At 43.0% G+C, this 26,475-nt stretch overlaps 2 protein-coding genes across 6 annotated transcripts in view; one reads left to right on the top strand and one right to left on the bottom strand.

Annotated features, from left to right (window-relative positions):
- PDK3 (pyruvate dehydrogenase kinase 3) overlaps positions 1-8,866 on the top strand; it is a 58,356-nt gene extending 49,490 nt beyond the window's left edge. The window contains exons 10-12 of one of the 2 annotated variants that reach the window (XR_007510298.1): positions 2,308-2,421; positions 3,521-3,846; positions 5,335-8,866. Coding sequence is in view for 1 of the 2 variants with exons in the window: in XM_049835072.1 (XP_049691029.1) it covers positions 2,308-2,421; positions 3,521-3,664 (258 nt within the window). In the remaining variant the exon portion in view is untranslated. Of the gene's footprint in view, positions 1-2,307; positions 2,422-3,520; positions 4,683-5,334 lie in introns of those variants that run through there. The other variant, XM_049835072.1, reaches the window with a different exon arrangement.
- Positions 8,867-16,575: 7,709 nt separating this feature from the next.
- Positions 16,576-26,475, bottom strand: part of PCYT1B (phosphate cytidylyltransferase 1B, choline) — a 33,711-nt gene continuing 23,811 nt past the window's right edge. The window contains exons 7-8 of one of the 4 annotated variants that reach the window (XM_049835073.1): positions 24,917-25,105; positions 16,576-19,305 (exon numbers count right to left, since the gene is read on the bottom strand). In XM_049835073.1, coding sequence (XP_049691030.1) covers positions 19,099-19,305; positions 24,917-25,105 — 396 coding nt within the window. In that variant the 3' untranslated portion in view covers positions 16,576-19,098. Of the gene's footprint in view, positions 19,306-19,544; positions 20,215-24,916; positions 25,106-26,475 lie in introns of those variants that run through there. The other 3 variants (XM_049835075.1, XM_049835074.1, XM_049835076.1) reach the window with 3 other exon arrangements.

The following is a 26,475-nucleotide window of genomic DNA, read 5'->3' as shown; positions in this document are numbered from 1 at the left end:
AACCTGTAGATACTAGTAACACAAATTTAATAATTTCCTATCTGTATAATGCATACTGTAATATTTAATGAGAAATTGGCTCTAAAAAGCTTTTCCTCCTCACAGCAGATGTGCCACCATTGACTATATTTTGTCCTCTAGGTCAAGCACAGACCTATGTAGAAATCACTTCTTGTTAATTGTCTTTTGCAAAATAAACCTTTTGTAAGGTCTTGCATTAACAAGGTACTCATCTGGGATCTGTTGTCTTTGTATTTCTTAAGTTACCTGTTTTGGAAAATACCCTGGAGACAATGTAGATAAGAGACCGATAGGAAATTTTTGGAAGAAGACAGTATGAAATAATTATGTGGGCTAGCACAGAGCATAAAAATATTTTCCTGGAAGGAGCAGGAGGCAAACACAAGATGGGCATGGGTTTTAAGGAGGTGTAATTCTGGAGAGAGGGAAGTATAATGTGTTTCCAGGATTGCTTGATACTGCCCTTTACTTGAGTTGTTCCTGGGGGTATGTACTCTCTACAATTTGCCTTTCGGTTGCTGTGCATTTTAATTTCTGTAATGTATTTATTGGCTGGTCCCCAGAAAATATGCAAGTCAGCTTTTGGAATTTTTTTTAGTTCTTTCTAAGACAGTCAAATAACTTCCTTTTTTTTTTTTTTTAAGAGGTTAAGAAAGAAATGCATCTAGTTTCAAGACCAGATGTTTGAAAGTGATGCATGTGTCTAATGGGAGTCTTTGAGAATTACGTTTTTAAAGCATACTGTTGTTGGAAAAAGTGCAGCTAAGCAACTGTTTTAACTGTGGAAATGGACACTAGTAACTATGACAAGCAGTGCAAGTAGCAAATGGCATCTGTGGCATTTCTGTTTCTCATTTTGCTCAGAAGAACTGAGTGAGCACCTCTAACCAATTTAAGATCACTAAATTTGGGCTTCTGCAAAAGAAAGGCAAAGAGGTCAAAAGATACTGTACAGATAGTAGATGACAACAAGACAATTTGTGATGGATACTGTAGTACAAAGTTCTTCAATGTTCACCCCTTCCTCAAGGGATTTCCTATACAGTGATACCACATTTAGCTGTGTATAATGCTCGCAAGTCCTTCTTTTTAGCCTTTTTTTTGGTATCATTCTGGGGCTTTGTTTTTAAGATTCAGGGCATGATTCTGTTATCTGTCAGATCGTGTTTGTAGGCATATTATAGTGGAATTAATTTATTGGTTTTCTGAAAACTTTAGGTGTCTGATTCTTGTAAGCCACCCTTACGGACAAGTTGTGTTACTCCGATTGCCTTGTATATTCTTCTTTGCAAATGCTTATATGTCTGGAATCCTTCCTTTATTGCTCTGGGTAGTCCTGGAAAATTCAGGGTGAGTTCGGGTGACTAATCAACCACTGTGATTCTCAGCACATGCCCAGTCATCTGAAAGAGTTGATGTATAGACCAAAATCTTACTCTTTGGCTGGAGTGAGAGGGGCTCAGGTTTTTTACAGCTGCTTCTGACAAGAGTGGGTTGGAAAAGGTGCCAGGTGTTGACCTTGTTGCAGCTATGGTTATGGATATTAGTGTTGTAAATTTAAAATCTAAAATTTGTACCTGTCAGTTCTATTATGCTTTGAAAATTGTGTGTTATTTATGGGGTCTCAGTTCTCAGTAGATCATTCAGTGCTGTGGAATCCTGATCTTTTGTTAGGTGGGTAAACAGCAGCGAGGATTATTTGCCTTGTATTGCTTTGTATGTAGTCTTCTGATTTCCATTGCAGTTTGGCATCAGAAATCACTTAATAGTGCGACCTAGATGAAGTAAACAGTTGTCTCTGGCTTCCTTGTGTAGTCTCCTAAGTGTGGAGACATTTGGGAATAATAATCCCAGGCTTGGGGTAGAAAAATATGCTGTCAAAAATCTGATTTTTACCAAAGAATGGAATATCATAGGAATGGTAATCATAGTGAGGAAGCAGTAGAGAGTATCAGTTAGCTTTGATTGGAGACAGCACGTACTGTATGTTACACCTACCTGCCTCTTGAGAAAATGCGAAATGGACAAGGTAGTCCTAACGAAGGCCTCTGATATTTTTTTCCTTTTCTGTACTTAAACTAAAAAATTATGCCAAGGAAAAAAGAGATTACTCAAAAGGCTGAATACCAACTTATAGTGTAGGCTGAATAATAAAAGAAAGCTTGAAAAGTAATTTGATGCAAATCTAATATTTGGGTATCTTCTGTTTTATGAACAATTGCAGTGATCTGTTGCATTTTCTTAACTTTCCATCATGTTTTTCCTTTCGTTTTCTTGTCTTTCTAGGCTGGGTTTGGCTATGGCTTGCCAATTTCACGTCTGTATGCTAGGTACTTTCAAGGTGACCTTAAACTCTACTCGATGGAAGGTGTTGGTTCAGATGCTGTAATTTATTTGAAGGTATGAATTTGACCCTTTTACAAGCTAGTAAAGCAGTACAATTTGTTTATAGCAGGCTGAATAAGTGAACTTTCTCTCTTTTTACTCTTCAACTTGTTTTCAAATTTGTAATTGCTATCTTTGTTATATTTTATCTAAATTAGTTACACAGAATCCTAAAAACTGAGGTAATAAGTATTATCCCAGTACTAATACTGGTTAGTTTGGTTTGATTCCTGCCCCGCCCCGTCCCCCTTGTTGGATCTTTGCATTTTGTTAATTTGTCATAAGTGCTGAACTTCCAAAGAACTGTGTGATGAGAGATGATTTTGATTAATACTCTGATTCTAAAAGTTTTGACCACAGTAAAACTGAGAAGACTATTGACTAACTCCTGACTAGTACCTGTTTTTTTTCTATGCAGTTCTTGACCTTTGTGTAATAGACTGTATTGATCCTGTTGTCATTTTTGGGGGAGATCCCAGGCTACTCGGGGGCTTAAGGTTGAAACTAACTGCTTGAATTTCATCAGGGAATTTAAAAGAATACAGCATATAGCGCATGTGCAGGTCATTGTCTTAGCGTTGTCACTGTGCCTAGCTGTATGTAGCAAGTGAGTTGTGGAGTCTTCTGCTAACTTTAGTTTCTGATGGATTTAATTCTGTGCATGTATGTGTGGAGGAAAAAGGTATGGTCTTTGTCAGAGGAAAAAGGTATGCTAATAGACTGAACTAGAGCAGTCCTCACAAATCAGTGTGCTGACAGAGTCAGAGTTTGGTGAAGAAGTGAAACGTTTAAGTAAAGTAGCTGTCCGCCCCCTGTCAATGACAAATCTCCCTAAGTTTTTGACCAAAACTTATTTTTCATGCTGTTTTTGTAGATACCACTGTCTGGAAAGAAGGGAAATATCTTAGAGTGTTGATATTTTGTTTTAACTTTTACTATGACTAGAGCAATTAGTCACAGCTAAAGTATTTTCAAAGTAGTGTTGTGATGTGTAACACTTGGATAATTGAGACACTTGTTCGATACAGAAGTTGTAACTGTAGAACTCCCCAGAGTATCATCTCGCTCTTGTTATCTCTAATGATAGCTTACCATTGCTTTTGTTTTTCCTTAGGCCCTTTCAAGTGAATCATTTGAAAGACTTCCTGTTTTTAATAAGTCAGCATGGCGACACTACAAGACCACACCTGAAGCAGATGACTGGAGCAATCCTAGCAGTGAACCGAGGGATGCTTCTAAATATAAAGCTAATCGATAATTTGCCACCTTTTGTCTCTGTTGGAGGTGACCTCTGCATTCAGTATAAAGTCTCTGCTTTGTTCCAAAATCCTTCAAACCACAATAGCTAATTACTTCCAAACAAAGACCTAATCAGGGCATTGAAAAATACTAAGAACAAAGTGATGATTGGGACTTAAAGGAAGGCACTAAGCACATTTGGTATGTGAATCCTGTCTGCTTCACCAGAATATGCTTGGTTGCTTCAGTCATGCATTGACAAAAGGGATTGCACTGTGATTGCACTTAAGAATACAACGTTGTACAAAAAGATACTATTTGAAATGGCCAATTCTTATTCCAATATAAGGATTGTCAAGATGTGCAGAACACCTTTAAATGGTGAATAGTATCTTGCACAGCAATATGGTATAAGAAAAATTCGGATGTAGTTAAACATACGCTTTGAAAATCCACTCTTGGCTGCATTTTATATCACACAGTGTCACCTGTTACAGAAAATCCCTTTGAGCTCTTCAGATCTTATATCTAATGAGCTTATAAATGCATAGGTCTAAAAAGGGTTGGGCAGCTTTAAACTGATGCTTTCCCCAAATTCCCAAATCCATTTGTCAAGTGCATACAAAAATTATGTTGTTATAAGACCTTGGGACTTCCACTTTTTGGTATGCACCTTAATGATTTTTTTGACACGCAAACACAGAAATGCATTTCTATACATTTTTCCTTGTTTTGAGGAAAGATCGTAAGTAGTTAGATCATCTCTCCATACAAGAAATTCTGTCAGTACAGGGGCAGGGGGGTAATTCAACTTCATGTTTATTGCCTATCATTTTTGTGGGGGCTGGGAAGGGGAGAGAAATGCCGAAAGGCCAGACAGCCAGTCATACAAATGAATTTGCCTTAAGAGTGTTGGTTGCTTGGAACCTGATTAGTTTAAAACCTGTAAATAGTTTGCAAAGTTATTTATATATTCAATATCTGACCTATAGTCTGGTAATCTCAATTTGTAGTGTATATAAAGATGTTGTACACCAGCTTTTGGAAAGTGTCATTGGTCTAAGTACATGAAACTGGAAATACTGTAGAAATGGGAGGGACAAAACATAGCTGGTACCTGATTTATGAAAAAAAAAAAATCAAAGAGAAAAAACCTAAGTATTTTCCCCTTAAATTTATTGTAAGGGTTATTGCTGACTACTAGGAAACTGTTCTTCACCAAGTCTTTGCCAATTACTGTTTCTGATACTATGGCCTTTAGAAAAATTTGTGAAACTTGGAAGTTCTAGTGATATCCTAGCCGTGGGAATGAAGTAGGTGAGTCGTAAGCAACTCTGATGCACCCTCAGTTTCTCTTAGGTGTTTTGATATTTTCTGAAAGATGTTGCAGATTTTAGCATGGAATAATGAAACTTGTTTACTAAAATTGTGGGGGAACTGTCCCTTTTGTCCTCCCAATGTTTATTTTTATAAAGAATTGATCTATTAGGTAAACAGGGAAATGCTGAGAAATTCCTAGGTATTTAAAAAAAAATAATTCTGAGTTTGACTTAACGATAGTACTTTGCACTTGCATAGCACACTTCATCAAAGGATTACAAAGTGCTTTGAGCAATAAACTTCATATAGCCCCATTTCTGAAGAGTCAGAGTCCTTACCTTGCAAACCCTTACTCTTAATCTGTTGCAGTCAGTTCAAGGATTTGTATGCGAGTAGTTCACGAGTTTGCAGAGCTTGCGGTTCTGTGGGCTTCGCTACACTGTACAGATAAGTCACGCTGGAGCGCCAGGTTGTTTTAAGGCTCTCGTACACGTCCCTGCGGAGCGCTGCCGTACTGCTCAGAGGTGGAGGTACCAGGATGGCTGCTGAAGGCTGCCCGACTGGTTGGCTGGTAAGCGCTGCCCTTCTGAGCCCTCTCTGCCAGCAGGTAGGAGGAGGGAGCGTGGTGGTGGGGCTGTCCTCTTCTGTTCCCAAACCAGACTGGTTTGACCCTGGCTGGGGGATCTCTACACGGCACGGTGAGGGTGTGGTCCCTGTGGCCTCCAGAGCAATAATTTCCCACGACTGCAGGCACTGCTGCAGAGAAGGCAAATTGCTATTTAAGTGGTACAGCTATGCTGCTGGGGTGAAATCAGAGTAATAGTTTGACTGAAACACCAGTTGGAAGTCACATCTACTAAAATTTAGTCACTTAACTTTTGCCCTCACCCATAACTTCTTACTGATTTTCAAATTCATTTCAAGTTGTATGTGTTTTCTAGTAATCGCAGAGCAGGGCTTGCTTAAAAATAGAAATTTGTGGTGAAACTAATATTTTCCCCGTTGCCTGTTGTCAGTTTTTCCTAGAACGTTACCTAAATCATTCCAAGGAATAAGATAGTTTGTGTAAGAGGCTGAGTTTCAGCTTTTGTTGAAAGTCATATTTTGAAGTAGTAAATCCTGACCTAGTGCTTCTTTTTGGCTGTCTCCTTATATGTGAAGAGGAGAGGGAACAGAAAGAAAAGAAAGGATGCAGGCATATTGAACTTTTTTTCTTGAAGTGAATATAAACCATGGAAGCCAGTGAAGGAAAGCTGAAGATACTGTGGCGGATGTTACAGTGTATTAGTCATTTCACTTCTTTACTCACAAAAACAACTGGCTGGCTTTCAGGACTGAAGTGCTCTAGTACTTGAAAACAGAAGTCCCCTTAAAGGGCACCTATTTCCAAGAACCCTGAGCCTGTACGAACAGCTCAGAGCAGGAGGGCAGAGCACAAGGAATGCATTTTCTTTCCATTTCCCAAGGTCTGTTTGTGGGCATTACAATGAATATGAGCAAGAAGCAACTTTTCTTCTCCAACCTTGTCTAGGCAGTCTTTTGCTTTAGTGGAGATCCCAGGTGTGCCATAAATTGTTTTTTATCTGTCTTCATGCCGTGTTTCTGCATAGGAGTGTTAGTCTGAAAACTGTCTTAGGAAGCAGCAGCAGTAGACTTCTGATTAGAAGAGAGTTTTTCAATGGGTATACCTGAAAAATGAGGGTGGATGGGTTTTTAACATGGCTAGTTCAGCTATAGATACTGATGATCTTTTTTCAGTTACTTCTACCTTCGACTGGAGTCTGTTGTAACTATTTGTTTCAGTATCTTGGGGCTGTTAATTCCAAACTTTCTGATGATATAAAAGTATATTTCTTTTATGGATTTCAGATGTATGGCCTGCTAACGTTATTGCAACCTGCTTGTCTTGAGTTACAGGACACATAAATAGGAAAAAATGTTTTCAGTGAAAATGCTGCGTATCTGTTGTATTTAGTGACCAACAGAAACAAACTGAGCAAGAGATGTTTGCTCGTCGATTCTTCCTGAGAAATTACGAACAACTTCTGTATGTCGTAGCGTAACAGATAGTTTAACTTTTTTGTCCATTTTGTGTTTTTGTGGTGTGAACGTAATCTATTAATCCCTTGCCTAGTTTAATATTAATAGATACTGAAGTCTCTCCAAATCGTATACCTATTTGTGCTCCCTGCTTTTCTAGGCTTTGTTTTGAGGCTAACAAGGGGTTTTTCAGAGTCAGCACTTGAAAAATATTCAGAAGATACTGAAATGCTTCTTTTGCAACTCACAGGCTTTGCCTCTGTACTTGACTGTGGTGACCTAGGATAGTACTGAGAAAGTCTTTGTCCTGCTGCAGTTTGTGCTAGCTCTTGGGTAGTGTTTAAAGCAGGTTCCCTGACACACGCTTAAAGAAAATGGATATTAATTGTAGTGTTCTTGGAAAACTCAAGCTACTTTTTGGCTATGTAAACTACACTTGCTGCTCCAGCTGGATAGCGTACTCTTCTTCGTCCTCAGTGGCATGTAGAATTTGCTTTGAAACTGCTGTTCACTTTCTCCAAACAGTGAGCAGGATCTTTCAGTGTAGTGCGATCTATTCACTTCCACCCAAACTTAGTATTTAGGGTGAAATATTGACCTCATTGACATGGAAGACATTCCCCCTGCCCCTGCTTTAATAAACACTTCTAGATCTTTGTGTTAGGTGCTGCAAAGTGGTCTTGACTGATATAATAATTTTGTAGAAAACAGCCTAAATGTTTATTGTTAGTATTTATCTCTTGAGGATAACCCTGTCTGATTGTGTGGTGTTCAGTTTCCTTGCATATTTCCTCGGCTGCCATATAGATGCTCTGGTTTCTAATAGCTCTTAATCTCTTCTTCCTGATATACTCACCTGCCTATGAATTAATAGATATAAATGTGGTTTTGCAGAACTTGAGAGAATATGATGGCACGTGACAGAATGATGTATTACTGAGTTCAAAGGTGAGTTTATTCACAAATGAGGAGCATACTAATAAATTGTGTAGCGACTTCAGGGCTGAATCTTGCAAATAGTTGCACAAGTAGACAGGGTATGAGAGTAATCTCACTTAAATGAATCTATTCTCAGGATCAACACTTAATTTGAAACAATGAAGATTGGTGTAATTGAAGTGGCTTTCTACTTAAAAATAAATAAGAAAACTTAAAGTTCACGTGTTTTAGTTGCAGTATTATGTTGCCTTAAAAGATCTCAGAAATTGGCATAGAGAACTTGTTTCTTAAATCTAGAGGGGTTTTTTATGTCGTATCAGTAGGATTGATGTGTTTGTGATTAATTCTGACATTGTCAGACTAGTATTAATTGCTTTATTAAAATTATTCCTTTGACTTGAGTACTGCCGAGAGGTGCCAGATTGACAGTCCTTTGAAATTCATACCCTCTGTAGATCGTATCAGGCAGTGGCAGGACACGTTTCCAAGTGGCACGCTCTCAGCTCTTCAGCGAGCTCTGTCCTTATGCGAGGGACCTGCTAGCTGTTCCACGCTTGCCATCGCTGATGAACTGTTAGCAGTGTGCTAAACTTTGTGCTGGGTTTCATGATGGGAGTTTCTGGTGCGAGTGGAAATCAAGTTAATTTGTTCCCACCATCAGTTTTGGGACAGAACTCTTCCTGGTGAGCTGGCCTGGCATCCAGGAGGGAAAGGGGTCTTGTGTTGGCTTTCCTCTGAGCTGGCATCCTTTGAACCAACTGAACCTATAATGGAGGATTGGGAAGGTAATTTTTCATGAGGTTACTTGGTGATGTTTTGAGTCTTCTGTAACTTGTGTTGGAATTGTTTCTAGTCCAATACCCATGTATATAATTTGTGTATACTCATTTTCCTTTTTTTCCCTGTTGCTGACAAATAAAAATATGTAAAAACCATGTGACGACATTTCCAAGGGACTGATTCGGTTTCACACACTGTGGAGCTTAGTTTGTGATTTGGCAGCCCAAGGTCAACTTCACACATGCTTACAGAAGGACACCCTCAGCGAGCTGCAGTTGGGAGCTCAGAATAATTTTATAGAAGTGTTTTTCTTGCCTGTTTTTTCACAAAGCAGTTTGAAATCTTCTATGGATACACACATTTGAGTGTTTCCATGTCCATTTCCCCCCCCCCCCGCCCTGAGATTTATTGTTAAAATCTGAAGCATAATTTATTTTTTGTGAAGTTGGTTTAGAGCTATATATAAATGCAATTGCTTCCCTGTTGTATTACTCTGAATTTTCAGGTACGTTTAATCTGATCTGGTTTGTATCTGATTTCCAGGTAGATTTTAAGACTTGAAAACCTTTGAAAGTCTTTCATAAATATGTTTTATTCCTTTCAGATGTGAGTCTTTGAAGTGCTTATTTTCACAAGAAACTCTAGTTTTCATTCTGAAGTTACCTTTCAGTGATTCTTGTGGCACAAGACTTGATTTGTTTTCAAAAAGATAAAATCAGGTGCTAACATAACTGAAATTCACAATTCTTGATTTTGCTGTTACGCCAAGGACCTGATACCAAAATATTTGCAAAGACAGCAGTTGTGTAGAAAATAAAATTGTACTTGATTTGAGTGGAAAAATTGAAATGTAAGAATTTTTTTGCTGATTGTAAATCTGAATATGGCTCTTTCTGCAAAATAACGGAGCTGCAAAAGCATTTGTGGGAGACTGGTTTCTTGAAAAACAAGTCACTACAGATATTACTCTAGGTCCATCACCTCTGCAAATATTATTTCTATGTTATTCGTTGCTGTATATAGATAAGCTCCCTGGGTTCTATAGGTTTGTAGCTTGAGGCAGGTTGGGGGGGGAGCGAGGGTGTGCAGGTGGGAATGTGTACCCTGAAGTATTTTGGGATAAAACTTAATTTTCTCTTTTGTAGTCTGAGAAAATTGGGTTAACTCTTGGTTTACTCTCTCTTTTTAACTAGTATTCATGTCTCCTTTCTCAGAACATCGAGGTAAGAAAAGTTCAGGCCTCTTATCGGGAAGCTGCTGTTTCTGAATAACTGTCTAAAACAAAGATCCCCAAATTCTCCTTTTTTCACTTTCATAGCGGAATCCAGAAACAGTTAGTTTAAGAACATTAAGTTGAAACAATTGTAAATTAAACTTATTTGGTGACTGGGAGTTCGGCCATTTGAAATTATGAAGTAATATTTTAAAACATGAGCTTTGTTTCATGTTTTCCAAATTCCTGGTATTGCAGGAACACACAGGTTTATAAGAAGAAAAGGTGTTAGCGTTGGCAAAACATTGAGCTGAATTAGAGTTTTGGTGCCATCTGTATGCTATGTATGTTTTAAACTTTGCTAAAATTCAGCTAGACTACTGCGGTTTCGCTTACCATTTTGTTCTAGAAGTGTATGGGTTTTTTTCCCTTTGGTTTTATAGCCCTTACTGTTGACTAAGACTTAATTTATTGATTTAATAATTCATTGTTTTAATATATCAATGCAAGGAACAGAAGGGAGTATTTAACCCCTTGAATCGTCATTGTTACTGTGGTAGCAGCAGCTCGGCCGGTTTGCAGAACTACAGGGTTTACAGGGACCAAATCCAGTGAGATGCTGAAGGTGGGCAGCGAGCTACCGACTTTGGTTGTGCTGACGCTTCCTCTGAAGTGAGTAGAGATGAAGCCTACAGTTTTAGCCACTTTCTAATATTTCTGTGGAGTGTGACGTTTCCCTTAATGTTCAATATTATTAAGGATTGCCTCCAATTCATTCTTGCTGCTTGGAGTTTTTGATTTCCTGATATGGAAGCAGCAGAAGGTCCTGCAGTGGTTTAGAACCAAAAGTGAGTTATTTGGGGTTTCTGAAACACTTGTTCTGGGTACGTCAGCACAGTTTGTCGCCACACGTCGTTTCCTTCGAAGCGTATGAGCACCTTTGGGGTTTGTGTTTTTTCTGCTACATAAATCTCCCTAAAGTTAAAGTTTCTTTGATTATTCTTGACATCTGAAATATCTGTTATAAAATAACACCCAAGGCTTCTACCTTGAAATTTCTTCAGCTTTCCATAAAGTTTTATGTGTTCATAACTTATTCAAGAAAATGAAAACCCAAAAGTTTCTTATCAAGGAATTCCAGAGCAGGAAAATGCCTGGAGACCCAGCTTGCTTGACTCAACTTTCTTATTAAGTAATAAATGAGGCTCCAGATGGTCAGAATTTTGCTAGAGCTGAGATAATTTCCTTTCAAATGAAGAATTTATTTTAAAACTTCAGATGAGAAGAAATCTGTGTGTTGTACTTTCTCGCTGCTTACCATTTGCCATGATAGGATATTCACAGGAGCTGAGTGGTTAATTAAGTAGCTCAAAATTGCAAAATCTGTTGGCATGTACCGCATAATATTTGACAGTAGCTGTCTGTAGAATATGAAGCAACTAGTTGCAGCAGCAATATAATGAAGATTTATGGGTCTAGGACACAGGCTTATGTGGGAGAACAACTTGTAATGAGGGATCAGTTTCCCATTATACAATTCATGCCTTTTTTTAGACTGCCATGGACTCATTCAGTACTTAAATTTGTTACTTTCAGTGGAAAGAAAAGTCTTGCAGTAGGCAGTTTTTAAATGAAGTCAGACATACGAAACATGTCAGGCATGCCTAATAGGAAAAATGAAACCCTCTTTTTGTCAGATTAGTTTATGTTCATCCTCTAACTCAGAGGCTGTTTTTACTTTAAGCTTTTGCACCATCTCCTCTAGCAGTAAAAGTAAAATTGAGTGTAGTAAATAATGCCTGCTGTATTTTGTCTAAGAGCATCAGTCATTCACAAGACTTGTTACAGCAATCTGAAAACCCTTCTCCATCTAGTGACTTGGATAATTTTTTTATGTCTTTGGCCCAAACTGTCCCCCTTTGTGTCTCCTAGTCCAAAGGCAACAAGCGTGTCGCTTTGCTGCTACTAGTGTGCAACTAGGAGATGTGATTTGGAAGTTGTAAGACGATTTTCCTTCTTGATCTGCCACTGTGGATTCTTTTCTTGAAAGTTCTAAATGAGCAGGTGCCTGTAAGCAAGCTGATTTAAAAGGTGTTTTTCAGAAGAAAACTTCAGTTCTGCCAGTTTTCAAGGTCGCATGTTGCCTGTGTTTTGGTATTAGAAAGCTTTCAAAGGACAGCTTCGTTAAAATTTTCTTGTGGTTATGGAAACCGATGTCGGTTGTTAAAACATAGGAGCCATCCTAGCAGACTTGAGGTTGTCAGTGATGCACGTGGCTTCCCCTGCCCTTTCTGTGAGCACCTCCCTTGCCTGTTTTGCTTTGCTCTGATGTTAATAAATCTCTTCTTAGGCATAAGAACACTTGAAACAATCCTTGGGGCTGTGGAGGACCAACACTTAAGCATGGTTCGGTTTGCATTCAGGTAAAGGAACATGGCGTTTTGTGCCTGCAAGTCATGGCTGTGTGGTGGTTTCTGTGTCTCTAGACATCACTGGTCTAAAGGTTAATTTTTACGAACACCAGGGAAGCAATATTCCTTCTGTCCTTATTTTCAGATATGGGTGTCCGTTGTCAGTACGATGCAGTATGCTTGAAAACTGCCTGCTACATTATGCACCATGTAAAACAGCCAGGTCCTGTACGTTATAATGTATGAGTTTACCACCTTTACAAAATATTTTGCAAATAGCCCTTTGTGATGGATGAGGAGGTTGCAGTTATGCTTTGTTCTGGTATATTTAAATACATTTTGTCTTGCTGTTATTCTGTGCACTTAATGATGGAGAATGCTGCATTGCTAAACATCATGTTTTACAGTGAGAGAGCTGAAGTTTCTAGATTTTTGAATGGCATAGGAAAGTATTTTATCAAGGTGCTTGAGACACAACTGTCAGTGTTCAAATATATAATCAATCTCTAACTTTTTTCTTTCTCGGTAAAGAGTTGAACAGTTGAGTGAAACATGCAAAAAGATCACCTTGGGCACTTCCCTGTAATATAATTTCATTAATTTAGTGGGTGAAGTCAATTCTGTGGATCACACGGCAGTACCACCACTCTTTGCATAATGACTAACTGCATTTTAATAAGCTTCTGTGTAGTTTATGTTCTTAATGACAAATGGACTTGAATTCCCAGAAACTGGAAGTGGAAAGGTGTCAGAATAGAGGTGCTTGACCTCATGGCATTATTTTTTCGTGCATTTCTCTAAAGGATACAGACTGTGAGCTTGCTGGTGTTTTCTGATGGTTCTCCTTGTTCTCTGTGTGTCTATGATATATACATATGTGTTGGGGTGTTGAATAGAAGGTACTTAGGGGTGGTGTGGTGGGTAAAATTAAAACACCCAAGGCAGAATTTCCCCTTAAATTTGTTTTGCCTGTTTTCAGATTATATTTTGCTGTACTCCACTGTACAGAGCAGGCTCTTGTGTTTGTGTGAAAGGCAAACCTGCCTTACCTAGCTTACAAACTTGCAGTTCACTGTTTCTCACTGAAGGAAGGATCGATGCTCTTGGAGAGAATATCTAAAAAGGGATGGAGATACCAAGTGTGAAAGAGCTGTTTGAACTGAAGAAAGGTACCAGCCCAACCATAAACTGGCCATGAATAACTGCTGGGGCAAGGGGAATTCAAGCCTCTTATTTGAGGAACTGGTTTTAACATGGGAGCCGCTGCATGCGGCTGGGAGATAGGGCAGAGCGACTTGTCATAGGAAGAACCTCAGCTGTTGCTGGGGTCTCGGTCCCACGTTCCACAGTTAGCACGGCGAAGATGCATTTCCAAAGGCTTTCAGCTATTTTTATTTCATTCTGCATCTGTCTCCTCTCCCTCAGGTGGAGCTGGGAGGCAGTGGTCTTGATTTCCATTTGGATTAGAAATGCTGATGCAGCAATTCTTGCGCACGCCAGGAAAGGGCCTTCCCTTTGGAAAGAGAAGGGCAAAAAATACCTGTGTGCGCGTGCTTGGGGAACATGCAGTGTATTTTGAGGGGGGGGGGGGGCGGAATCTCTCTTCAAAATAAGATCAGAATAGGAGTTCTTAAGACAGCCTGCTGCCTGAAAGGGTCTCCAGCAAGAGGCAAAGCCCTAGGTCTGATTTCAGCTCTGTTTTAGGAGGTTGGAGGTTGTCTGCACCAGGCACGAGTGAAACTGCTGCTTAATTATGTGCTATCATATAGGATGTTTCCCATGGTGGTTTATTATTACACTTTTTTTTTACAAGCAAATTGATGTAGTGTCAAACCTTTTTTTCCTGCTGAGCTGAGTTGATAGGCCTGGTGATGATGCAGGGGACCTTCTTGTTCCTGAGGGGGTTTGCTGAAACCAGAATCTCATCTGACCTTGGGCTGGTCTGACCACGGGGACGCAGCTCTGGGGACCCACCAGACGGCTTCTGTTGGCAGAAGTCATTCTTCCTGAGACTTCGGAGTGGAAAAGCAAGGCATCAGGGTTGAGGAAGCAACATCGCGTGCTGAGGGGAATTCAAACAGCTTCACCTTGTTTTAGCGAAAGCTTTTGCGTGGGGAAGGAGGTCAAGGATCTGGCACCAATGCTGGTCTCGAGCTCTTTTACTGTGGTCTCTTAGTCACTCTTGTAGCCAGCGTCTGTGGCCACTAGCTGAGCAAGGCGTGAAGTCTGTCCTGCCTCCAGGCCAACATCACCTCTGCCTTTTCAGGGGCAGAGAAGGTGGAAGTGAATAGCATAATTTCCAGAGGGATGACTTGCAGACATAAAAGGGAAGCGACGCGGACAAGGAGAGCAGCAGCATTCGGGAGAAAGCAGAATGGGCAACGCTAGGGATTTATTACAGCCGTATCCTTGATAAATGGTCCCAACTCTGAGCCGGTCCTCTTAGGAAGTCAGGATTCCTCTGCAGTTTTCCTGTAGCTTTATTTGAAATGCCTGTTTCCTGCTGTTAACTTTGTCCAGCTTCCAGCTGTCAGTACTGCTTTGTGCTATTCTAAATATTTTCTTTCTCTCGAGAATTACATCCCTACAGTATTTGGGAATAATTTTTAATATACACACAAAATTATAATCTGTTTTTTTTAACGTGTGACTTATCTTTTTTGAGCCTTTTGAGCTCAATCATCCCTGTGAGTGAGCTTACACGATGTTGTATTTCATGTCTAACTGATGGAAGAATTTAAGGAAATACTGTAGATGTCTCACAAGCGCTGGCACAAGAACTCTGCCTTGTACTGCAGAAAATCATCTCTGCTTCTTCAGTCATATTTCAAATGTTCTCCTACCTGTTATATATGAGCTCATATCAATTCACAGCGGGGACTCTCTGATCACCTCCAGACATGCTCTTTGCTAGTGTTTCCAGGGTTCCTACGGTGCAATGAAATACCAGTTACAAAATTGAAAATGCTTTGCAGTTCGTACCGCTGGATTTAAAGTTTATTCCGAATCTAACACGGTGCTTGTTTGCAGTAGAGAGGGAGAAGCTGCTGCAGGGTGCTGCAGCTCTTGCTTTGTGTCACCTTGCCTGGGAAGGCCCTACTTGGCGATGGCTCGCGTTATCCCTGGATTTCGATCGGGTCCGCATGAACAAGGGTCCCCATCATCCCTTCTCAGAGCACTGTCAGCAGCGCAGGCGTACACCTGTGTGGAACTGGCACCCAAACGGCAGTGAGATGGTGGGGCAGTTGTTGGTCAGAGCCAGTCCCTCTCCGTGGGGCTGTGGAGGCGGCTCGGTGGCAGAAGAGAAGCAGGACTGCAGCCGGGCCGACTTTCCCCACTCCTGGGAGCGTACGAGGATGTCTCATCTGTCTCCTGAGTGATGCAAGGCACTGCTCAAAACAGCCCCAAATCCATCTTGAGTAATAAAGCTTGTATTAGACCAGGGAGTGTTTTGGTATAGACTCTGTGCTTTTAGTTTCTCTGCTGCACTGAAGGACTTTGAAATTTGCTTAAAATACCTTAACTGGGAAGCTCTAAGCCCCTGTCTGCTGGTTCAGCTTCTCCCTGCCTGAGGCAGGACTGTTCAGTAAACAATCTTTCCTACAGCTGCTGCAGTAACAACTTCTTTCTTACAGAAAGAACAAAAGGGGAAGAGCGAAGCGGGAACATTCAGGCATCAGACTGCCTTAGCTGGAGGAAGAGTCAAATCGAAAGGCCAGTGTCAGGATTTGCCCCTGCGGCTCAGGTTTGCTGCTGCAGTTTCCCATAAATCTGGCACAGCTGCTCACCGCCTTGGCACACACAAGAGCGTCATAGCTGCTGCTGGGGATGGTTTTCAGAAGCAGAACCAGGATGGCTGCGAAAGCACTGCCTCTTACTTCCACTTCGAAGTACAAATTAAAATAGCGGCTCCGGATCCCACTGTGCTGGGGCAGAGGGCGAGGGAGGTCTCGGACGTGCTGGTGCCTCAGAGGCAGCATTTCCCCACCTTTACTTTGCACCCAGAAAAATGTGGGTGAAGGCGAGGAGAGAGGTGATCTGTCAGGGCGGAGAGCAGCAGTACCAACTCAAGCAGCAGGATTGGGGGCAGGTTTTGGCAAAGCTGCTCTGCTGGCGTTTGAGGGGGATGTAAAGCCCTGGGGTACAAACGGTGGGGATAATGAGCACTGTGCTATCAGTGGGGCTTACAGAGGGGGTTGTGGTTTTGTCCAAAGGTGCTATAAAATGAGGGTGAGAGGCAGCAGTATGTGTTGTACGCTGTTTATTTTTCATGTGGAGCTTGGCTGATAAATAGGACTGAATTAAAGCAATACTCATGAAAAATAAAACCCAACCATGACTCAGAAGTGCAAAATTGCCCTCCATGTGTCCAGAGACGATGAGGTTCTGGTTTGCTGGAGACAGCACGTGGATATTACTGTCTGTACCAGCAGGGCAAAGGCTTCAGCTTATTGATATCCTAAATGCAAACGGATGCCTGGTACAGTATATGGCTTTGTCGCTGGGTAGCCACCTGTGACTCTGAGAAAACAGCTTCTGTTAAGAAGAGGTCACTGGTGAGTTTTTCTCCAGTTCCTATTTACAAGTCGTGGTGCTGTCTTCCACTCAAACCACTGAACAAGGGCTGCTGAACAGTAAGCACTATGAAATTAAAACAAAAAAACAAACGGTAAAAGCCCAGAACAACAAAAACCTGCCCACCTCCGTTGCATTTGGACATGGCTCATCGTAGAAACAGCACCAGTAGAGAGCAGACAGTTCCCGTGGTGGAGGAGTGGTTTGTGATGGGAAGACTTAAGACTTGCAAAGGTGCAGGAAAACTAACAAGTGCATCCCAGGTATGAAATTACAGTAACAGGTTGCCTAAGGCTGAGAAAGGTCTTAATTGCATCATCCCGTCGGGCACACAGCTGGTGGCGGCTGAACTAGCTGTGGCTCTCCCTTTGTTCTTTCCACCCTATTCCCTGCTCCTCTTTTTGCAGCTCTGTGAAGAAGGAACTAGCTTGACTCCAGAGGACAAAGCCAAGTGTACTTGGTCCTGCAGTAGTCCAAGAAGTGTCTGGCAAAATGTTGCCAAAGAAAAATCGGTTACCCCGTAGCAGGGGAGGGACGAAAGCTGTAGGGAACAAACAGAGTGCGGGGCTAATGTGGTGCCTGGTACAAGGGTCTAACTTACCTGCCTGCCAAGGGATCTGGAAGGGAAGGAGTGAAAGGAGTTGACCTACTAGGTCACTCGGCAAGGTGAGGACCGTAGCCTGGCGTGAGGGGACCACTGCCAGCACACCGTCCCGTGTGCTCAGGCACTCAGGCATCTTTTCCTTCGGCTCTTTTCCAAGAGCCGCTCGGAGCCCTCCCTCTCCCAGCGTTTCCTGGGCTGCCTGTGCAGGGAACCAGCCTGCAGCAGCCTGCGTGTCCTGATGGGTTTGCAACTCCAGGCAGCAGTGGCATGGCAGCGATTTCACTGCTGCAATCCCCTGCCTGCGGTCTTTACCTTTACCTTTGCCAAGCTGGAAGGAGATCAGCTAGGGCATTGAGCGGAGGGGAAAGCTTCACTCGTGCTACCCTTTCTGCTTGGGGCTGTATGGGTGTTGTGGACAGAGAAGGAAAATCCCCATGCCTAATCCTGTTTAAAAGGTTTCCATTGTTTTTTCCAGCTTTTTCTCCACGTTAGGGTAGAGGAATGGCCTCGGGACCCCTGCAGCAGCAGGGTGTCTGTGAACATGTCTTGGTTAGAGGTTGATGAGGAGTTTAACTGGCTGAGTAGCATGTGAGGACAGCAGCACTGTTGTGCTCGTCATCTGGGGAGACGTAGCTGGGAGCAGCAGGGTTTTCTAGGAGGCTAGGTCCCCAGGCCTTGGGATCCTACCTGTGGTTTTTAGAATTCACCAGTAAAAATCACCAATGTCTTAAAACTATCTGTTTCCTATAACAACCACATTCCAGCTAGGGCTGTCTTTTTGTTTACCTTCTTTCCTCCAAAGTGCAAAGCCAGGGAGCAAAACGGAAGTTATGGGGTAGCTGTTCAGGCACTAGGAACACGGAGAGCGATTTGATAAAGCAAATGCAGCCTGACTCTTTACATACACCCCATAGAGAGGCTTGGTCAACAAGCAGCATTCAACAGCTTGAATATAATAAATGGATTTCCACCAACTCAGCTGGAGAGCTTTCCATTTCGCTGGCATGGTTTGGGATCTGGGGCAGATTTCATTCAAAAAGAAAAAAAGTAAAGTTTTATTTCCCGTTTCTGAATGTATTCGCTGCAGCAATGCCATTTCTTCACATGCCAGAAGAGCTCAAGGTTAGCAGGGTCCGGTACAACTGCATCTTCTCCATCCACGGGCCGCGGCCGTCACGTTGCCTGTGTGCTGGGTCCGGATCAGGAGCCGATGGGGCTTCTCCTGCTGGTCCCGCTCGGTGCAGAGTTCCCTGCCAAGCTGGCCTGGCCCCAGCAGCTGTAAGCAGCAAGACATGGAGAGAAACTTGCACAAAGGTGTATGTTTTCTGTCGGACCCCGCTACCGTGTCTGGTAAGCGCCGCCGGCAGGGCCTCCGGGCACCGCGAGGGAGCGGGGATGGGATAAGCTCTTCCTGAGATCTCCCTTGCTGTGCTCCAGTCTGGTTTCAGCATCTTCTCCCAGAGCACGTTCCCTGCTGTCAGAGATACCCCAGCTGTTCCTCACGCTTCTCCCCATCCAGCGGTTGAGTTCACAGCTTGTTCTTCTGTCTCATGGTTAAAAAAATATATATTTTACTTTTCGTCCTCGTCTCCCTCGCTCATGCTGCTGAGGGAGGCAGAGGCAGCTTTTGGAGAAGAGGGAGGGGAGGCTTTATTGAAGACCCAGGGTGGAGATGGAGAACGGGACGGAGAACGGCCTCGTGTAGGACTGCTGTTGGGGCTCTGCCGGGGAGAAAAAGCCTGGAGCATTCGGCCGCTTCGTTCCTGGAACATCTGCTTCTGTGAAAGCAAAGTGAAAAGATGCTCTTTGAGTAATGCACAGAGGGGGAAGGTACGTCTGTGGGCAGGCAGGGGCTGTGCTGCGCTGTGCCTCTCGCCTGGGAGACAGCAGGGAGACAGAAGATAGGCTTCTGCTCTGAAGCACGGCCAGTTCAGCCCACACTTAGCCTTTGTCTCTTCTGCTGTGCACATAATAACCCGTTTTTTTATGTGACAAGGTTTTTTTTTCTTAGATGGGATACCCCTAGTGTGACATTACTGTGTGTGTTGCCCTATGCCAGCTAGGCAGAACTCCCTTGGGATTTCTTGTATGTGTTGGTCACACTCTGTCTCAAAGTCAGTTTTCTGCCTGAATTCCCAATGTTCCTTGTTCCCAGGACCTTTTCTTTTTAGTGTGCTGGGACAGACTACCTGTTTCCTCCTGAGCTTCTTGGCTGGCCCAGACTTTTTTCCTCCTTCCCTTCTGGAGGGATGCAGCCATTTCCCCAGCTACCTGGAGCAGGCACCACCCAAACCCTTAAATTGGGGATGGGAATGTCAGAATTAGGGTGTCCGTGTTGATAAAAGAAACACGTGCAGGCTCTATGTTCTGCTTTGGGCTTTATTGTAATTTTTTGCTTTGTAAAGCTGAGCGGAGGCCTGCCAGAGCTGCTGGAGTGGAAGAGACCATCTTTTCGGTCAAGCAATCTGCTATGCTAAGGCAAATGCTGCAACTTGTTAGTGCCTGCGTGGCCTCGCATTAGGCTGCTGGGCTGGGTTACGGGAGATCTGGCATGTGCTGTGTGGCTGCTGCGGGCTTCCTGTGGGAAACGCCAAACGCGAGTGCCTCGCTGCTCCTCCTGGGGATGGGGAACAAGAAGTCTCAACCTTGGCTGGAGCACTGGGAGTTGGATCGTAGGTGATGCTCGGCTGGAATGGAAGAGCCAGCCCAGACAAAGTTAAGTTTGCTGCTTGGGTCTGAGAGCAAAATACAATTTTTCAGAACATAGTCTGGGTTTGCTTGCTTGGGCAGCTGCAGTCCACAGAGTTTCTCAGCTTGAGTTTTTGTTTTCTTCCTCCCCTTCCCCCTGCAGTAACTCTGCTCTGTGATGACTTTCCTCCCAGCCAAGGAGTGTGTGGCTGCCCATCTTGCTCTTCCTCCCCCTCTTTGAAACTCAGTATTCCCTGCCAGTGGAGGGGCAGATACTAGGTTTTCCCATCAGGTTTCTGGTGTTTGTTAATCCTGGGGGTTAATGATTGAGCACAAATACCCAATTTAACTGTTACCCTGTCAGCTCTCTTGCCCAACTTACATCTTTATCACGTTGGCCTTTATTAACTTAGTTTTAGAGCCTGGATGTCACTGCAGTGCGGAATGACAGAACAGTTCCTGCCTGGAGCCACACTTAGCAATGCTCTCATGTGTAAAGACCCACGGCACGTAACCTACCCTGCACTACTGCTAGGTCCAAAATAGTCAAGGCTTCCTCAAATCTCATTAGTTAGCAGATGGTGGTTGCTCCTGATAAATGGTGCCAGGCAGCATTTGGATGGGGGAAGGTTTCTGCTGCGGAGAGCCGTAAGGATGTCACCAGGGCTGGCAGAGCCCTGGAGCCTGCTGAAATTCAGTGGTAGGAGTGCAAAATTTCTCTTTCGATCACAGGAATTGAGGTTTTGTTGGCTTGATCTTCTCACTGAAGATAACCCCCAACAAAAAAAATGTTTGATATGAAATCTCTTTTTCCTGGCCAAGCAAAACACTTTGACTCCCTCCTGCTCCTGGCACCTTACTAGCTGCTTCAGAAAGCTCATTGATGTGGTGGGGCTTCACAGGGTAGATTGAAGTGGCCCAGTTTGGCTAGTAACCCACATGGCAGGGGGTACTTGACTGTACCTCGGGCTGCACGGGCCAGGGATGGAAAGGAGAATCCCACCTTCTTGCTAAGGCCCTCAGCCAGGCTGTAGGACACCTGCTTTTCTGTCAGCAAAGAGTTTGTTGCCTGAGCAAGCTGCTACACTCATGGTTTCAGCAGGGTAAGTGCCTGGCCAGTCTAAATTGCCTCCTGCATTAGTGCTGTAAGCATCAGGTCGCTGGCTAAAACCTGCGCTGCTGCAGGAGGAGGAGGTGGGTGGTTTAAGTCACCTGCCTCCAGAATGACTCTTTCCCTCCAGGTGTGCTCTAGCAGGGTTGGTAAGTCATGCCCTTCACAGGCAAAGTCTTCTAAATGGGGAGTGCTCCTCCGGCCGTTGGGTGCTGAAGAAGTAGAATAAGTGTTAATGGCTTCCTTGAAGTGCCAGAGGGTTAGACGAGGCTGGGTGCGCTCTGGACCTTTACCAGAGGTGGGAAAATAATTTCAAAGCCTTGGTTCAAGCGAGTTCAGGTACCCCCAACCAGTTTAGGAAGATAATGCTTTCCTTTTGGCAAACTTGCTACTGGGCAAAACCATTCTGCCTGTTTCTGAATTTTATTGCCTAGACGTTGATAGTCCTTTGCTTTACAAAACAAGTGCCAGTTGGGCATTACGAAGGATGGCTGCTTTTGAGCTGCCGATTCTTTCAAGGCCATGCTCAGATCTAGGCTGCGGATGCACGGCGTGGTCTAAACACCCTCCCTGGGTTCTAGATGCAACCTGCAAGATTTATCTGAGCGCCCGCTGATGTCTGAGGTGATGCAGCCCTTTCCCAGTGCAACCATCCCCAACTCTGCACACTGAGCAGAGGGAAGGTGTCCCTTTGGAGGGACACTCCTGAGAGAGACTGGCACGGAAACCCTGCCCTGCGAGCCTTGCTCTCTCTCTGCTGACCTGAAGTGCAGCTGCCTGCTCGTACATCTCTGAGAGGTTCTCTCTGCCATGCCGGCCTGCGTGGTGGTCCTCTCTCATGCCGGAACAAAAGTTTCATGCCAGGTTAATGGTTGTTTCTGATTCTTCTATGATACTCTCGCAGAAAAAGTCCAGGCAGGGGATTGCACAGGTAGGCAAAATTGCCAAGGAATTACAGACATCTTGACATTTGAAAAGTGACATTTTGACCTTTTTCACAAACAGGCAGGTTTTTTGTGGGTTACGTGGCCCTTACTTTTAGAAAATTGATGCTAGCGTAAAGTGTATTATAATAATTATTTGTGAAATAATAATAGCATTTTAATGGTATGCAAATTACTGATTGAGGAATCCAGCATGCCCATAATGATTCCTGTACTTTTAATGTCAACATTAAAAGCAATATCTAACTAACAGTGATAAGGTAAATTAGTGTTAATAACAGTTTTGACACTAATAGCAAGTTATCATTATTTTAAAAGTCTTTCCTGTTGCCAAGGCTCAAACTGATTTTAAAAAAGCCATACCACTTCTCGGCTTGCTGTCACTGATGCTTTGCCTACAACACTGTGAGGAGATTTCACTCCTCTTGTTCCTAGCAAAGGTCTCTGTGATTGCAGCAGAGTTCCTACTCTGTGGTCCAACACTAACTTAGGAAGCAGGAGGCCACCCCCAGTTCCTAAAAGACCTTTGCAGAGCAGCTTTTCCCTAATAGAATTTGGTAAAATGTTTATCAGCAAAGAGTTTTTAAAAATGCCATTGGTGTGCAGTGTTGAGTGGGTAGAGCAAGGGAACGGGATCAGGGCTTTTAAATTTTTTTCCTCTCGGCACAGCCAAGCTCATCTCACCTCCTGGGGGTTTCACGTGCTCTGTTAGCATTAGTTTTATTTATTCAGCACCTATGGCCACAGGACCATCCCAAATGGGAAACACTCGCCAAGCTCTATGGGGAATAACTTACAGAGGAAGCTTAGTGTGGATGTGGTCAATGCAGGTAAACCTGGGCTTTTCATGAGAAGAGTTACCCTCTTCCCCTCTCCAAGGAAAACGATACTGTCGATGAACAAATTGCTAAATAAAGTATTTGTTGATTGTGGCTGGGGACGGGTGTTACTCGGAGAGCTTTGCATGGGACAGGCACAGCTATAAGGGGATTATAAAGATGCAGTCTCTGTTCTGAAGCCTTCACAGCCTAATTTTAGGCTTTTCTCAACTGGCTGGTGATCAACACAAATCATGGCTGAGAAAAGATGAGAAGTCCAGTAAGAGGCAGGTACCACGTGCTTTGGTGGCCCTGAGTTGTGACATGGCTGTGATGTGGGATACTTAATTCACCTGGGGTCTGTGACTCATCCTGAGTGTTTGTTTATAAACAAAACCTCTGCTGAGATCAAGAGAAGGTACCTTTTGTGACAGGAAGTTGTTCAGGTATGAACTGGTAAGAGTAACCTGAGAGAACATTATGTGTATGTTGGCTCCTTAAAAATATTCCAGTAGTGTTTGCTTCATGCTAGTCCTAAACTGTTTTTTCTGGCTTGTTGCCTCTGTTGACATTTTGCCTCAAACTGTAATCCACAATCAGTTACAGCTTTGCATAAACCTCTCGCAAAGGGTCTGCTTTCAAGCGAGGAGAGAGCTGCCCCACTGTGCGCCACGGTCTGAAAACATTCCTCTGAAGCATCCTGCTCTTCTGCGGGATTATTTCTCTAGCTCTTACTCTGCTCCCCTCAGTTCACCCTGTGCTGCTCGCTGCTCTCCTCTGTGCTTGCTCAAGTTTTGAACCAAGCAAAAGCCTCACTGGGAGGTTGTGACGAGAGCAGCATGTCCAAGCTGATGGCTGTACTGGAGGGTCTGGCTGGTGCCTGGGCTTTCACCAGAATGCAGCTGCACAGGGAGCTTGTTGGAAAAGGACTGACTCCCAACAAGGAAGATCTGTTTAAACAGATGATAAATCCTACAGTCAAATTAAGCTTTGCTGCTGCTTTCAATGTAGCAAAGGGAAGTTGTACCAGAAAACAAAGCCTCTGAAGGTTTGGTAAGCTATCAGAACTCAAAGATAGGGGCTGGGTCTCTTTTGGGGCTCTGAAGTGTCACCAACTCGCCACTTGCTCAGTGCATGACTTTGGTTTGCGTGGGTACAGCCCTGGGGTTTCTCCCCAGAAGGATGCTGTTGCAGACTCTCAACTGCCTTTCCAAGGCACCTGGGGACCTTTGGTTAATGGGCTCTGTGGAGCTGGCATGTACTGAGCAGACCTTTGAAAGTGCTTCTGTTTCACCTGAGCTTTCCCTGCAGTCAGGTGAGCCTGGCCACTCAACATGTAAACTCAATTCTTGGAACTTTAAATCAGTAGTTCTTAAAGTTAGAAAATTGTCATCATCTACTGCTGAGTACAGAGCATGAAGAGAACTATTGAAAACTTTTCAATGGTCCTGTTTTCCCTCACCACCTCCAGTGTGTAATTCCTCCCTGATATCTGTGTGGCACCCCATTTAGTGCTAATGGGGAGAACAGACTGTATTAGCCTTTTTGCTTGTGTGTTGCTGTTATGCAGCTCTACTGAATGCAGTATCACATTCAGCATTGCACCTTCACAAAAGACACAATTTATCCCAAAGAAGCAACAGCCAGAAGTGGCAAATCCTCCTGCTGCAGTATTGGCATGCGTTATCGGATTTAGCAAGCAGGTTTGTTGTTATCCTACTGTGCTGGCTTTCAAAACAAAGACTGCAGCAAAAGAATCTGCTCTTGATCTGTGTTACAGAGGAGAAATAAAAACTGCTCAGACTTCCTGGGATGGCAGAATACCTACCCAGGCTCCGTCGGGTCCAAACAGCTCTAAAAAGTTGCCAATAAATTCCCTGGACTTTTCTTCCCATTTCTGAATGAGGTCATGGCTCTTCTCTTCCACCTTGTAAACAAATTCTTTTGATTTTTCCTCCACATTCTTGACTTTTTCTTTCATTTTATCCACTTGGTTTTGAAAGCGGTATTTCTTCTCCTGTTTTAAAAGTGTGAACAGAGATTAATATATAGGGACTTGGAAATAATCAGCCACTGACAGTTGAGAAGAAGAAAAAAATTGAATTAATTACATATGGCCTTGGTTAACTATCCCACATTATTTTTATAAATGCAAATTTAACATTTGTGGAATGAAGTGCAGAAGGTACATATTGGAAAGACTGTCTTGTGCAATTACTGTGTTTAATCCACTACACGAATCTTTCCATATTTTCAAGCTGAATGCACTTTGAAAATTATATGAGTCTTATGAAGGATACAAGTGAGAAATTATCAGCTCAAACTTAGCAGTAAGTACAAGGCAAATCTCCCTGGGTTTCTTAGCAAATGCAGCCCACTTCTGACTTCCCAGCCTGGATGTTAACGGGGACCAAAATGCCTCTTTGGTTGGATTTCTGCAGCGCAGAAGGAAAACTCTCTTCGCCTCCGAGCCTGGCTAATACAGGAGCTTCAGGCTGCCACAGAGATATGTGTAGGCCAGTGGCTCAGGGCCAGCAAACTCCTAATTGCTAAGTCACACAGAAAAAGAGAGGGACAGAGCAGATAATGTTAGGGAGCTCTCGTTGGGCCTAGCTTCTAAAATACTCGAGCGTTAAAGGACTTTTGTCCCGAAACGTGTCTGTGCTCTGCAAACGTACGGTACACCCAGCTAACTAACACTGTGCCCTTGAAAGTGTAATGGTCTATGTAGAAGCACAGACCACTATCGGCTTTTAATTTCCTGTGAACTTCATTTAACGGGCACTTGAATTTATTTTTAAAGCAAATATTGTTTAGTGCTAAGGTGGGTTTTATTCTAGCTTGTGAATCACTAGAAGAACAGTCTTTGTCAGCCACAAGGCCAAACAAAATCCTCAGTGTCCAAAGAAACCAAACTCACTTTGCACCTAATACGTGATCAACCCTTCCTTTAACAAGGAAACCTGTGCTTTGGTGAAATCCTGTGTTTTTAATTTTGAAACAAAAGCAGTCTCTGGTGCAAATTAGTATTTCTGCATTTAAATTACTATAAGCTAAATAACCAGATGCCAGGAGGGACTTCAGGATACATCACTGTCTGAGACTGGGGGGAGCATATCTTATGCAACAGTATCTTAACGTCAGAGTTGCTAAAGGATAAATTTGAGAACCCCCAAGGCATCTAGCATGCCTTAATTTAACAGGTATTTGCAATAGTGATCCTTCTGGGTGGAGTACTTACAAGAAGGATTTTTTAGAGGTGTAGAAGACTGGAAAAAAAAAAAGGCAAAAAAAAAAAAGCACAGTGACATAAATATTTATGCTCTGTGATCTGTGATTTATCTGCCAGACTTCAAAATAAGAAACAAGTAAATGAAACCCTCATGA

This window comes from Accipiter gentilis, chromosome 32 (assembly GCF_929443795.1).
Source record: "Accipiter gentilis chromosome 32, bAccGen1.1, whole genome shotgun sequence".
Classification (NCBI taxonomy): Eukaryota; Metazoa; Chordata; class Aves; order Accipitriformes; family Accipitridae; genus Astur; species Astur gentilis.
Note: the sequence above shows the minus strand (reverse complement) of the source record. Positions and strands in the feature narration are given on the sequence as shown.